Source organism: Gadus morhua, chromosome 11 (genome assembly GCF_902167405.1).
Source record: "Gadus morhua chromosome 11, gadMor3.0, whole genome shotgun sequence".
Taxonomy (NCBI): domain Eukaryota; kingdom Metazoa; phylum Chordata; class Actinopteri; order Gadiformes; family Gadidae; genus Gadus; species Gadus morhua.
In genome coordinates this window covers 12,140,721-12,155,850 of record NC_044058.1, presented here as the reverse complement: position 1 = coordinate 12,155,850, position 15,130 = coordinate 12,140,721, and the positions used below count along the sequence as shown (strand labels likewise).

Sequence of the window (15,130 nt, the reverse complement as noted above, 5' to 3'; positions counted from 1 at the left end):
ATATTAGTTATCATAATACATCCAAGTTAACTTCCTGTAGAGCTGACACCAGCAGGCTTTATATTGAAACCAATAATATCATGATATGAGTCAGCATTTAACGTAACAGGCCATGGCAGACAGCTGGCTAGCTCCTTCTGAGATTCATTCTACTGAATCCCAAACTGACAACACTTTCAACACAATTATCCGAACCAATATTGAACCATGTTTTTGTCCGCCCGACTGTGTCCACACAGGGTATGCAGATCCACATTAGCCAGACCACCAAAGACCACCTGGAACACGAGCCCTACATCATCGAGGAGAGGGGCAAGATATTTGTAAAGGTAAGGCACAGAGTCAGGGTGTGGAGGAAGGTCTAAAGAGACTACAGTCCTTCCTCTGTAAACATCCATCATCTGGATGTTCTATCAAATCAAGACGGCTGGTTACACTAGAAAGATCTCAGATCATTTTATTCAGCCCATTTTTGATGTGCTCATCCCCCCCACCCCCCCCCCCCCCCATGCATCAATACACATCATGATTGATGCGTTTAATGTGCAGTCCTGTCAGCCTCTTAATAAGAACATTTGAAGCGTTGAAATCCAATTTGAGTTACCGCGATTTCTGAAAAAGGGATGCGTGTAAGATGATCAATGACATGTTCGGGAAAATAATGACTTATGATAGAAACGTTCGAAGAAACAGACTGACGGACAGACTTTTTCTTTGACTTTTAAAGAGTAATTTGTACTTTCCCCCCATTTATTCAGCATACGTGTTGATACTTGCAACGGTGAATATTGAATGTATTCACATGGTTGATAATAAAATAATCCATGGTGTTGCTTGGATAAGATAAGACATTCTCAATCTCAAACGAGATCAACGAACCCCTGAGCTGCCGGCAGCTCGAGGGAAAGCCAGCATCGAGACAGAGAGATACTATTCTACAATGAGTGTGTTGTAATAATTATCCTGGCCCTCAAGGCACTTCACATAGAGAGCGGGGGGGATATGACACCTCATCCCAATGTGTAGCACCCACCTGGGTGGCGCACGGCAGCTTCACGCTCTACGCTCACCACACACACACTGCGATGGGTGTCACAGTGGAGAGATAAGTCATGAAACCGTCCAATCAAAGACCCAGGGGGAAGGTTTGGTGGCCATTTTGGCCCAAGAGCACACAACCAGGTGGGAATTGGGCCAGGAAACTGGGATTAGCACCCCTACTCTTACATCAAGGACCATGGGATCTTTAGTGAGCACAGTGAGTCAGGACCTGGGTTTAACGTCTCGCCCGAAAGAAGGAAACATTTATGCTTGTTATATGCTTTTTCGTACTAACAGTTGTGGTCTCTGCCATTGCAGGAAAATATGCTATTGAAGGTCACTCGTAGAAAGTGTTGCAAGTGCATTGAAGATAAGGCCATAGGATTTCTGAAATGAAAAAAGGACACTTGTAGTTTGGCACTCCATATATCAACTAAATATCTAATATTACTATTTATGAAATGAAGAAGTGAACATATTAAGATTTACCTATTCATGGTATTCATGGTAAATGTAGTATTGTATTACAAGGCCTGAGGGTTCACTATGATGTGTTTATAGCTTCGGAAAACCATCTGAAAACTACTTGAATAGGGATTGTTCAAGATTGCATTGATAGCATATGGTTTATGATCAGTCATGCCTGCTAAGGTATAAAGTCAATTGATCTGTGTAGCGAGGTCTACAGAAGAAAAAGCCCAACACAAGCCTAATTACAAAATGTCTCATAATTAATATTGTTTAGCAAGCTAGAACCGTTGCCATTTCAAAATGAATTCATATATAGAAAAAATCGATTCATTTTGAAACTGGGATATTTTCAGACAGCTGCAGCCAGTGACAGGCTACCTGAAACAGGGGACTTTACCCGGTAAAACGTGGCCGTCTGGTCACCCTAATGGAAACATTCATCTGAACATTTTCAAAACAACAGCATGGTTTACATAACATGCTAGCAGGGAAATGTGCTAGCACGCCAACTGGGCTACTCTAATGGGACTTCTTACCGTTCATTCGCTGTGTCTTTGCAGGGTAAAGGCTACATGAAGACCTACTGGCTGAAGGGGAAGGAGGACCTGTCATTCAAGACCCCGGCCGAACTGCGCTACAGCAGCGAGCAGAAGGACTCGGAGGACCGCAGCTCCAAGGGGTGAGCGGTCCGCCGGTTGCCATCTGTATTCAGCTCACAGCGGAGGGTCTGGACTAGAGAGCAGCTGCCTCTGGAGGGCCTCTGTTATAATATGTCTGTGTTATTAAACTAGCGTCTGTGGCCCTGAGGTGAAGGCCTCTACAGATGAAGAGACAGGCCTTTTCAAAGTTTGTATATGCTTCTTTGTGTTGAATGTGGAAACAGTGGAGGTTTCAAAGACGGTGGATGGTTATGTTTGTGTGTTTGTGTGTGTGTGTGTATGTGTGTGCGTGTGTGCGTGTGTGTGTGTGTGTGCGTGTGTGTGTGCGTGTGTGTGTGTGTGTGTGTGTGTGTGTGTGTGTGTGTGTGTGTGTGTGTGTGTGTGTGCTTGCTTGCTTGCTTTCTTGTGAGTGTAAATAAAAGAGACAATAAGAAAGTCAAAGAAACAGACAGTGATTGAGAGACAGGGTGTAAACAGACAAGTTGGCCGCCGCTGTCATTGTGCCGATGTCAACAGAGCTACCATATCTCATTCAAGCGCTTTCTGTGAACCATTTCTGACATGTGCCCACGCTGCACCCCACTTCTCTGCCCCCCCTCCCCCCTCCCCCTCCCCCTCCCCACAGCTCCACCTGCACCGACGCCAAGCGCTCCACCTCCAACCTTCACATCCGCACGGAGGAGCAGGCGGAGGGTAAGCCGACGCCCAGCGACCTGCCGCTGGACGCCATGCACCCACCGGAGGGCGCTAGCGAGCACCCCGGCCTCTCAGAGGACCTCCCGGAGCGGGAAAAGGCCAAAAAGACTAAGATCAGCAAGATGAGCCGGCTGGAGGTTCCCCCGGCCAATCCCGTGCCGGAGCTGGCCGTCCCCGACGAAGCGCCGGAGATCCCTGCGGGCCCCTTGCTCAACCACAAGAGGTACAGCTTCAGGCAGCAGTACGTCAAGCTGCCCTCCAGCCTGCCCATGCGCAGCGCCTCCTGCTGTCTGCTGTGAGGGGACGTCGTCGTCCTGTCACACACACACACACACACAAACACACACACACACACACACGCACACACACACACACACACGCACGCACACACACACACACACACACACATACACACACACACACACCTACATATACACACACATGTGTGCACGGGAAGGGTTCAGGGTCATCCTGTTGGTTAAAGAAAATCATGGATACAAGATATTGTAAGATACAGTAAATGAGACGTTATATCAATATTTGGAGGTTACCCATTGCCCGGAACACAATTAATGGCATGTCGCATCTGAGGCAGTAAGACATCAATGAAGGGTGCCTGTTTTACCCACCTAGATCTGATGTGGATTAGTCAATGCAAGCAATTTCACAATATAGCCATTAGTGAAATCACTGGTGGGGGAGTGTCTGCCCAGATGTACAGCATGAGACCAGGCCATCCAGTGAACCGGACCAACTGGTAGGTAGGATGATCTCACATGATGGTAAAGGCAGGGGCACTTTTTAAACGTGTAAAAGAATCGCCTATTTTTAGCACAAATTCAAATACTAAGAGATCCAGCGAGGAGATAAATTGTTATCCCCATGTTCATGACCCACGCCGGCTTTATGAGGTGGAATATGAAATGCACCACAAATGGTGTATTACTATAAGCCTCCGAGATGCTTAACCTTCTCGGACGTGGACACCAACCTCAACCACTGCCCAGACGGAGCCCCACACATCCGTACACACCATGGCGTTATACCACAGTATACTATAGGTGTCCGAAAGCTTAACCCTCTTTTGGCGCGGCCATCAACATCAAACGCTGGCCAGACTGAGCTCAACAAATCCCCAAGTTGTCAAAGGGCCTTTTCTGAGGCGGGAAAAGAACGCAACTTGGTTTTGGAGTAGAGTAAGGCGTTCACAACCTGGTTGGCAGGCAAGGCAAAAACATAGGATTTTATACCTGCTTTCTCGAAATAACTGTCTTATTTTTGCCACAATGATCTAAAGACATCAAGATTACGACATTAAGATTACTTCGATGAGGTTCCCGTCAGAGATTTAAGCCCTTTTAAAACAAAAAACAAAAACAATTATGGGTTCACTACCCCTTTAAAGTCAAGCAGACATGTTGGGCTTGGCGGGGTCAGATGGGGACAGGGTATCAACAGTGTCCATCCAATCAACACACTCAATCAACACAGAGGAAGTCTATCTCATTCTTGAAATGCTCATACAAAGAATGTCTACACAACACATTTTAAAAGCCGTTCTCATGAAAAGGAGTACATAGATCTTGCACCAGATTGGTCTGGCAGCAAGTTTTGATATGTGTAAATGGAGTTTCTCAAATAAATCCAATACATTTTGTATGTATGTATTAACAAAGAGACCTGACAATGATATTGAGCATTAAGATGATACCTTTTTGTATTATTGTTCATGTTGATAAGCCATTTATAACACTGATAATATTACTGGTTATATTTGCAAGTATGTGGAATTATAAATTGCAGGAATATCTTTGACGTTATAATTTCTGTGTAATTTATTTTGTGACCAGTATTGCTCTGTTTTCAGCTGCATTCAGAGGAAGACAAATTTTGGGGTGCTTCATTTACACGGGTTCAAATTCATATATCATTGAAATGTATTTGTTTGTGTGAATTAGGCTAATAGTACCTTCGATTTGACTATTTATGTTCACAGTCTTCATCCTTATTTGAATCTCTGATTTCCATTTGTGAAATGTCCATCTGTCTGCTCTGTCTCACTGTCTGTTAGTCTTTCATTTATATAAAAACGGATGAACAGCCAACATCCCGTCGTCTCTTCATTTCTGTTCCACTTCACTTTGATGTCCGCCGGTACGAACAGATGCCAGGGAGCTCCCCTCCACGTACAGCTATGTGCGGTCCTTTTCGCAAATCTGGAAAATCTTTATTTTCTCGCAAACAGGTTTGTTCAGTGACTTCCTGATAGAGCTGACTGACTTCTCAACCACAAGGAAATAAAAAACAAATCAACATGAAACCAGGCTGATTGTGGCAGATTTCATGGAATGGCCAGCTGCGCTGCGGTGGACTGAGCCGATGGCGTACAGGTGGGGAACGCCGGGGTCCCTAATCTGCCTCCAACCACGGGGCGGCAGGGAGACGCCCGCCGCCAGATTAGGGTTTATCTCCTGGGTGTTGCTGAGACGGCCGGCCCTCGCCCCCACACAGAGAGAGAGAGAGAGAGAGAGAGAGAGAGAGAGAGAGAGAGAGAGAGGGAGAGAGAGAGAGAGAGAGAGAGAGAGAGAGAGAGAGAGAGAGAGAGAGAGAGAGAGAGGGAGAGGGAGAGGGAGAGGGAGAGGGAGAGGGAGAGAGAGAGAGAGAGAGAGAGGGAGAGGGAGAGGGAGAGGGAGAGGGAGAGAGAGAGAGAGGGAGAGGGAGAGGGAGAGAGACTGGACTAGAAGAAGAAAGAAATGAAGAAAGAGCTGGAGATAGTCTGAGAGACATAGAGAAAGGAACATTGACAAATGGGAAGTTGAAAAAAAAGTCTGACACCGAAAACTTGACAAAAAAAGGATGTAAAATAAATCACAAGCAAGTGGAATGAGGAGACCGAAACCAAAAAGATAGATAGATAGAGAGGGATCGGAGACAGAGGGAGAGAGAGAGACATGAGAGATAGCAACTAAACCCTCAACCACCCAACCTCATCCTCCCTCCAATCCTGAGGTATTATTTCCTGACCTTAGTGTTCCCAGGCCGCTGATACCTGCTGTAGTCACAGGCTGACGACACACTGTGGCTCTGGTGACACAGTCTGTTAATGTTTGTGTTGTGCTGCATGCTGTGGTGCTGGAAACACCAGGCAATCTTTTAAGGAAAAATAAGTGGCCATAATTTGTGCTTCTTCTATTTAACTCATAACCAAAATGCGAATGTCCGGTGTGCGTGTCTGTGTCTCCACACACACAGAGTGCAGGTAATAACCCAAAAGGTAAGAACCAAGCAGAAGCGGCCATACCCACATGCCCAACCCCATCCCCCCCCCCGATAAACACACACACACACACAAACACATGCCAAACTCAGTCAAAGAAGCCATGTCGACATTTACTTGTGAGATGTCATTACACGATAAAGAGGAAGCCATCAGGAAACTGCTTAAGCACCACTTCCTGTTGGTTGCCTAGGTGACAGCCCTCATTTGGCAGTTGCACATATTGCTCCTATCTCTGGCTGAATGGCTTTCTGAGCAGAGTGAGGGAGGGGGGGAGGCGAGACAAAGACACAGGTGTCCCCTATGGGGGGCTCCAAGCCCTTACTACATCTAGTCAGTCCTTGTAGCCCAGCTGGGGCTGTGGCTCCACCACCCTCTACTCCCGTGTCCCACAGCCCCCCAAACATCAGACAGTCATTACCAACGCAAAGTGTTGGCTGGAAACTGCTCTGAACACAGGCCAGGCTCTCTAGGCTGCTATTCAGATATCTGGTGGTTGAGGTTAAGAAGGTCTGGGTGTGGACCAGATGATTTAGCAACCACCGTGGTCTACAGGCTCTCGTAGGGTCTCTCTCTCACTCTCTCTCACTCTCTCTCTCTCTCTCTCTCTCTCTCTCTCTCTGACACTTTTGCGTCTCTCGTTCTCTCTGTCAATCTCTCGCTCTCGTTCACACTATCTCTCTCTCCATCCCTCCCTCCCTCCCCCCTCAAACCCCAGGTTGTTGGAGTCTATGTACCAGACACCATCATGACCAGTTTAAACATCGGTTACTCTGGATAATATCCCTGTATGCACCTCCCCCCACCCCCCCCCACCTTCCATCTGTCTATTTATACTCCCTCTCCTCAAACAAGATAAGGTATTAGAGCGGTGACAACCTCTATGGCAACCACCACAACCCATGGATCTCAATCCCAGGTGGCTTTCCTTTGCAGCCTGTGTTGCTTCTCAGAACTGGAATAAAATGGTGGTTGCACGTACATCATCATGCTATCGGAATGGCTAACTCGTTCCCACAAACAACAACAACAGTGAGTGAGTGAGAGTGAAGACATGAAGTTACAAAGATACACATGTATGTCCATGTGTGTGTGTCATGGCCATTGGGACGTGCTGACAGCACTGCGCGCCACAGACACACATTCCACCCCAGGTGGACACAAAAAAGGGTTAAGCCTCACCCTGTTCAAACGGCTGCATTGCCAAATTCTTTCTGGGGTTTTCACTTGTCAGAACAGGCAGAGAGGCCCAGTGTCAGCACATATACCGCCAGAGACCAGGGGGGGAGGGAGAGGGGAGAGGGGGGAGAGAGAGTGACAGATAGCGAGAGTGAGTTAGAGAGAGAGAGAGAGAGAGAGAGAGAGAGAGAGAGAGAGAGAGAGAGAGAGAGAGAGAGAGAGAGAGAGAGGGAGAGGGAGAGGGAGAGGGAGGGAGAGAGAGAGAGAGAGGGAGGGAGGGAGGGAGGGAGAGAGAGAGAGAGAGAGAGGGAGGGAGAGAGGAGAGAGAGAGAGAACGAGGGGTGAGAGAAGGAGGGAGGGGTTAAATCTAAGGAGGAAGGGGAAGAGATAGTGAGAGAGAAAGAGATATTGTTTTAAATTTAAATTACAGAAAGACACTGAGAAGTTAGGCTAGTAGTAGTGTGTTGGTAGTCAAGGGACGACAGAGAGCAAGCCAGAGAGAGAGAGAGAGAGAGAGAGAGAGAGAGAGAGAGAGAGAGAGAGAGAGAGAGAGAGAGAGAGAGAGAGAGTCAGACAGATTGAGCACAGAGGGGTGTGTCATATAGCACTTGAGTTCCTCAAGGAAGTGAGTGCAAGGCAGCAGTATCTGGAGACTGCTCCGTGACCCGCCAGCGGCTCAGCAGGAGGGCTCTTTTGGGGGTTTTGACCAGGACCTGCGAGATGATGGGGGACCACTAAAAAGACCAGCGGCCCGCTCTGACAACACACTCTGCCGCACAAACACACACACACGCACAGAGAGAGACCCAGAAGCCAACAGGAGGGAGGGGGCCACAGGACAAACACACAAGCTCTCACACACACCCAGGTAAGGCCGTTTTCTATCGCTCCTCCTGTGTTAACTGTCATGATAGGTCTGATAGTTATATGGTATTTCTACCCACTGTTTGCACTGTTTGCGTGGTGGTTTGGTGTGTTTTGGTGTGTGTTGCTCTTCACTTCCCCATTTGAGGTGAGCTAGGTTGAATATCTACATACAAAACACACACACACACACACACACACACACACACACACACACACACACACACACACACACACACACACACACACACACACACACACACACACACACACACATACACACACACACACACACACACACACCACCAATGAAGGGTAACATTCATGCTGGAACAAGCGCCGAGACATGCATCTCATTCTGTTGACACCTAGAGAGATAGAGAGAGAGAGAGAGAGAGAGAGAGAGAGAGAGAGAGAGAGAGAGAGAGAGAGAGAGAGAGAGAGAGAGAGAGAGAGAGAGAGAGAGAGAGAGAGAGAGACAGAGAGAGAGAGCCCTTGCTCAATCCCAACCTCACCCTTCTTTGATTTCAATATTTCTTCCTTGCTGAATCATGGCCCAGCCACGGGTAGTACCCTGCCTGAATTGCTACATGGTTCTAGGGTGAGGGGTGTCGGTGGAGGGGTGTGATCTGGACTTCCCCGTGCCTTGCCCCACCCCCCCATCCCCCAACAGGTTGTTTCTCTTCCTCTTTACTGTTCATGACTGACAAGGCTTGAGAAATCTGCTGGTGTGTTGCAGAATTATTGTGAAACGTTGAAAAGAGAAATGTGAATTGCCGCGTTCGTACTTCTGTCCGAAACTGATGTCTGTAGATCTGGGTGAAAGAAGTTAAAGAAAGTGAAAGAAAAGATTCTGATTATTTTACGTCAAACTAGAATGATTGGTCAACGACCAGCATTGGAAGATTAAACATCCATTCATGAACTGGTTACAACGTCAGAAACCTCAGCACGATTGGTGAAATAACATAATCTCTTGCTCTGTTGTCGCTGCTCCTTGCCGATGACATAATGGACTGAGAAAAATCATGAGGGTTGTTCTGTAACCTGTCAGCCATGCCTGAACCATCTCGTTTGTGTTGCGTTCTTTTACCCTCATGTGCATGATAATGGCGGTGGACACTGACAGGTCCCTGCTTGGCTCTGGTTAGCAATCAGCTGAGCATGGAGGCTGGATCACCATCTCTCTCTCTCTCTCTCTCTCTCTCTCTCTCTCTCTCTCTCTCTCTCTCTCTCTCTCTCTCTCTCTCTCTCTCTCTCTCTCTCTCTCTCTCTCTCTCTCTCTCTCTCTCTCTCTCTCTCTCTCTCTCTCACACTTTTGGGCACTTATGCACTTATTGTGAGTTGCTTTGGGCATGGTGTCTAGTTAAGTAAATACAGTTTTATGGGATGTTATGTTATTACAGAGTAATACCATTGAAACTCATAGTATCAGTGCCTTCAGTCATGGGAAGAAAAGTGGAGACAGAGTATTTTGACCCAAACAAACCCAGTCTTGCTACATCCTTCTGTTAAGCCTTGCTAGTGTCCAGAGTATGTTACCTTTACATACACAAACACACACACCACACACAGCCGCACCCACCCATCCAGCCACGCGCACACACACACACACACACACACACACACACACACACACACACACACACACACACACACACACACACACACACACACACACACACACACAAACACACACACACACACACACACACACACACACAAACACACACACACACACACACACACACACACACACACACACACACACACACACACACACACACACACACACACACACACACACCCACCCATACACACACACACACACACACACAAACACACACACAGCCAAAGGCTACAAGCTGCAGTCATCTGTGGAATGCTAAATATTTACCTTTCCTGGTTGTGCAGCCTACCCCTGTGTACAACCATCCAATTAGCCCCAGTTGACCGCTCTAAAACACAACACTTTGGTTGATAAATTATTGACCTTGATCGGCAACACCAACACTAGATGATTTGAATTAATGTCCCTGTATGTTATAGGTTTTCAGTTGTAGGCCTCTCTATCTTGGGGGGGGACACAGGTGCTTTTCTCTTTTTGCAATCTCCTTGCACTGCTGTAAACACCAAAGTAAACACTTCAACTCTGCGATGCAGCTGACGTTGCTTTCAACGTCTGAAAGTGGATGCTTTGCAGAATGAGATGTATCACACACACTTCATTAACCACTCTCCAAACTAAAACATCAGTAGGCCCCACAAACATACGTTTGACGGTTGGCAAAGTGAGAAACCAAAAAAATAAATAAACCGCAAGCTGCTTCCAGCTGTGGCGTCATATTTCACTAGGTCGGATATCTGAAGGCATGCCCTCTGTGCTCGCGTCTCTCAAATCCTGCTAGTCCTTTTAGCAAATAAATGGGATTGGCACACACATCTGAAATAGCGATCACAGTACCCCACTTCCATTATCACTGTTGAGGGAAATTAATCTAATGAATGTGCTTTAATTCCCCCGCGGTGAACGAGTGGCGTGCGTGTCGAAGCAAGTCATTATGAATGTGACACTTGTTCTGAATAAATGGTCGGGCATGTAATAAAGATCCTGGTGGGGTATCCGGTAAAAAGGGCTGTTTTCTTATTATGGATGCTGAGCGTTGGGCGCAGTACAGCACGCCGGAGAGGGAGCGGCAGTCACACGCACTGCCTATTAACAGGGCATGGTCGTTAGCTCGGTTGGAAGTGCATTTTTCATATTAGCGGGCCCTATGCCGCGCGGGGTCGTTTCTTCACAATGCTGATGCCGCATTCAGGAACAAAAAAACACCAAGCACTATCAATTAAGCAGCCGTAAAGCGCACCGACTCGGGCAATAATAAACAAATGATGCATCCACATCTACACAGAAAAGCCCTCTGTTTGGGATAAGCAGGCATCGCTTTGACCAATAGCAGCTTCCAAAGGGGTAGCCTACATAATGTTACAATATAGCGACTTCAGGTTGGACTTCTGTTTTGTGCATCATAAAATTGATTGTACAAGGAACATACACACACACACATGTAAGGACCTGTCTAAGCTATGCAGGCTGCCTGCCACATTCCCGTCAAGCACACGTCCACACAGGTCTCGTGGGGTTGTGTGTAAAGCGATGCCTCATAGGTCTACATACAGCCCTCCTATATGTCTGCCTGTTGGTCCCATTCTGGGCACCCGCTAAGAATCCTAATAACTTGTAGAATTACATATTCTGATAAATTATATAATGTAAAAATGTAAAAAAATCTTGTAGGTGTTCAATAGCGTGGAACTGTTATGTTAGATAGCATACAGAATTATGAATATTTCCATCCCAGTCTCGTAATGTAACTTTTCTATGCTTAACATAAGCAGTCTACATATGTACACATTGAATTTATGTTACCAAGGCAGGAATAAGGCCGTTTTTTTTCCCTTTTTGCCTACAGAGAGAATGTGTACTTCATAATACAGTACGTGGTCTTGCGCTTGTGGGTTTGGAACATTTGCTGTAGCTATGTCAAACGCTCTAAGCGCTCTGTTGTTGAGAAATAAATGTTTGTCATCTGCATCATTCTGTCACTGTACACAAAGGCTTCCAGTGACTACACTGATGAGCTCCCCAGGGAGTGTATGTGTGTTGTCTCTGCCTGTGTACGTGTGTGTGTGTGTGTGTGTGTGTGTGTGTGTGTGTGTGTGTGTGTGTGTGTGTGTGCGTGTGTGTGTGTGTGTGTGTGTGTGTGTGTGTGTGTGCGTGTGTGCGTGTGTGTGTGTGTGTGTGTGTGTGTGTGTGTGTGTGTGTGTGTGTCCATGGGGGTTATCCTTTGTAAGAAAGGTTTGTTAAGGACTCCTCCAGACTATGAGGGTCAGGTATGGTCAAAGTACCCACTGGGGTTGCTGAAGGGGTGGGTTCGCAATCTCTGGGGCGGGTCCCTTCCATGGAGCTTTTCCCTGCGGGCAATGCTAGCAACTGCCAAAACAAACAGAGGCATTCACCAGGGCTTCAGATAAAAAAAGGACCTGAGGGTGATTTATATGCATGTTTGTTGATCTGAATTGGTCTGGGTGTGAGATGGTTATCACATTGGTTTTATTTTAATAAGCCAATTAATAATAACTGCCATTTACATAGACAGACCATAGAGACAGTCGCAGGCACAAGAGCAAAACATTGCTCTAGATCTAGATACACACTTAAAACACACACACACACACACACACACACACACACACACACACACACACACACACACACACACACACACACACACACACACACACACACACACACACACACACATACACCATCGCACAATCATAAACACACAATGTCTTGTGTTATTTTTAATTTTGTCTACACTGCTTTAGCAAGTATCATCTGCAGACTTTTCAAAAACAAAATACTCATTATAAAAAGATGACCTGGAGCAATGGCACTCATCTCAGTGTGTATTGTTTTCAGTTTTAATTTGTCTACTTAATTTAGAATGTGGTCTTTTTTGGTGTAAGAAGGTGAGGACTCATTATCGTGAGGCAAAAAGTCAGACAAGCAAGGTTTAGTAATTTCTAGAATCCAGAATCTCTCGCCAGCAGAGACACACGGATATCAGAGCACGTGTTCTTTCCTCTCCCCCTTCCTCCATAACTACTTCCTTCCACCCTGCCCTTGAACAAGGCACCTGACCTCCCACTACCCACTGTTCTCAGCGGTGTGTAATGAAAGACTTGCAGTTCTTTTGAGGACCTAACAGGTGGAATTGTGGGTGATTCTCTCTCTTCCTCCGGCTGACCCTGTAAATACCCTTGTCCTTGATGCACTTCTTCGAAAAATAGAAAATTGGGTGGGGGGGGTGGCAGCAATGTTGGCTAACCTCTAGTAACTTCAGTTATTTTATAGTTGTATTTATTCTGGATTCAGGCAGTATGAGGATGAAGCTACAGCCATAATGAGCCCAGTTTGTTGTTGTGGATGAGTTGGAAGAGAATTCAATTCTACAGGTCAGTTGGGACTCATTCCGAGCTACCGAGTAAACCACAGGACATGTACCAGGGGTACCTTCGAAGGGTACTACACCAGAATAAAACAATACCAATAAAGCATGCAGACGTGCACGCTGTGGGCGGGGTTATCTTCATAGGCAAGAATCCACCAGCAGAAGACCTTCTACAACTGTTTTAAATGATGCACTTCATCCCGTAACTTTATTAACTTATCTCTTGTAAACATTAGCCTTTATTCACCTGCTATTTAATGCTATACTTTATACCTGTGCTGCTTTGTTTCTTTTTATAACCAATTTATTTCTTCCATTGAGATCACACTTCCATATCTGTGAAACATTTCCCAGTAAGGACCATGTCCTTACAGCGTATTTGCTGGCTCATGCAACTTGACATTGTTTACCATCCAGGTAACCATGGAGTCCTTCAGCTCAAAGGAGATGGCCTTGAAGGCCCAGAAGAAGATTCTGAGCAGCATGGCCACCAAGTCCTCGGTCCAGATGTTCATTGACGACACCACCAGCGAGATTCTGGACGAGCTGTACCGCGTCTCCAAGGAGTACACTGGGAACCGCGCCGAGGCCCAGAAGGTCACCAAGAACCTGGTGAAGATCGCCGTCAAGATCGGCGTGCTGTTCCGGCACTCCTGCTTCAACAAGCAGGAGATGGAGCTGGCGCAGGAGTTCAAGAGGAAACTCCGCCAGGGGGCCATGACGGCCATCAGCTTCCACGAGGTTAGCCACGCCATGCTCCATGTTAGCAACTCTTGTTCGTTCCCTGAGGAACAATAGCCGCGAGGCTAACCACCATTGTATGGTATAGCAACGATCCCTTGAGGAACAAGAGAACATGTTGATGCATGACAATGAGGGTGGGAGTGTATGTTCATGTGCATGTAATTGATGGTGAGGGAAATTGATGAAATGTGTTTTATTTGCAACTTCATTTTTGCCCATTGTAATAGTATATTGCATTATCCTCATTCATTTTTTTTAGATTGTAGATAAAGAAAAGCAAGACAGCAATATCCCACCGCGGTGTCTAATGATCCCCATCTTGAACCATGGCAGGTGGAGTTCACCTTCGACAAGGCCGTGATGGCTGAGATCCTGACCGGCTGTAGGGACCTGCTGCTGAAGCTGGTGAACACGCACCTGACCGCCAAGTCCCACGGGCGCATCAACCACGTGTTCAACCATTACGCCGACCCCGAGCTCCTCACCAAGCTCTACGAGCCCACGGGGCCCTTCCAGGGCCACCTCACCAAGATCTGTGCAGGACTCAACAAAATGGTGGAGGAGGAGACTATATGAGGCCGACTCCTCCAGCCCAAGTGACAGGAGTCCCACCAGCCCCCTATGGGAGACGTAGACGCTCGTAGCCGGCGACTGGACGCAATTATCCACTTCTGTGATGCAAGGAACTGGCAATAAAAACAGTAGGCTGTACGAGAAAAGTGGACTCCTGTTCAACGATGCTGCCCTGTCAATCTGAAATCTGAGAACAAGCAAGAAAGAAAAATAGAGGAAGAAAGAAGTCGGAATGACTTCTGTAGTTGCTCAAAGGTCAAGCATATTTACAAAGTTTGCCTTGTGTATATTTTGTTCATTGAAATACAGTCACACATTTATGCTGGTTTTCAGTATATGGCCTCTTTCGTAAATATTGGAATTACCGTCCAATAATATATTTAATATCGTTTAATGTTACTACTGACGTTAAGTATTAATGGTTATTCAGTTTGATAGTGATACGACACTGCCATCTTGTGGTCAATGTGGTGAGTCATCCACATCTTCGCTCATAATCTAGATGGGTTGCCAGAGAATAAACGTGAAGAAAAATCCCCCAACTGATTGCTTTGTTGTCCCAGAAGAGCATAAATACAAACTTGAATCTATTTGCTGTTGTTTTTTTC

General features: G+C 46.5%; 2 protein-coding genes across 2 annotated transcripts in view; both read left to right on the top strand.

Annotated features, from left to right (window-relative positions):
• Positions 1-5,135, top strand: part of LOC115554658 (soluble guanylate cyclase 88E) — a 23,946-nt gene extending 18,811 nt beyond the window's left edge. The window contains exons 15-17 of the mRNA XM_030371455.1: positions 240-329; positions 2,073-2,191; positions 2,797-5,135. Coding sequence (XP_030227315.1) covers positions 240-329; positions 2,073-2,191; positions 2,797-3,166 — 579 coding nt within the window. The 3' untranslated portion in view covers positions 3,167-5,135. The remainder of the gene's footprint in view (positions 1-239; positions 330-2,072; positions 2,192-2,796) is intronic.
• A 2,617-nt stretch (positions 5,136-7,752) lies between these two features.
• On the top strand, positions 7,753-15,112 carry tnfaip8l2b (tumor necrosis factor, alpha-induced protein 8-like 2b). Its single transcript, XM_030371627.1, has 3 exons — positions 7,753-8,191; positions 13,623-13,946; positions 14,283-15,112. The coding sequence occupies exons 2-3, from the start codon at positions 13,629-13,631 to the stop codon at positions 14,523-14,525; spliced, it is 561 nt and encodes a 186-aa protein (XP_030227487.1). The 5' UTR covers positions 7,753-8,191; positions 13,623-13,628; the 3' UTR covers positions 14,526-15,112.
• Positions 15,113-15,130: the final 18 nt, after the last annotated feature.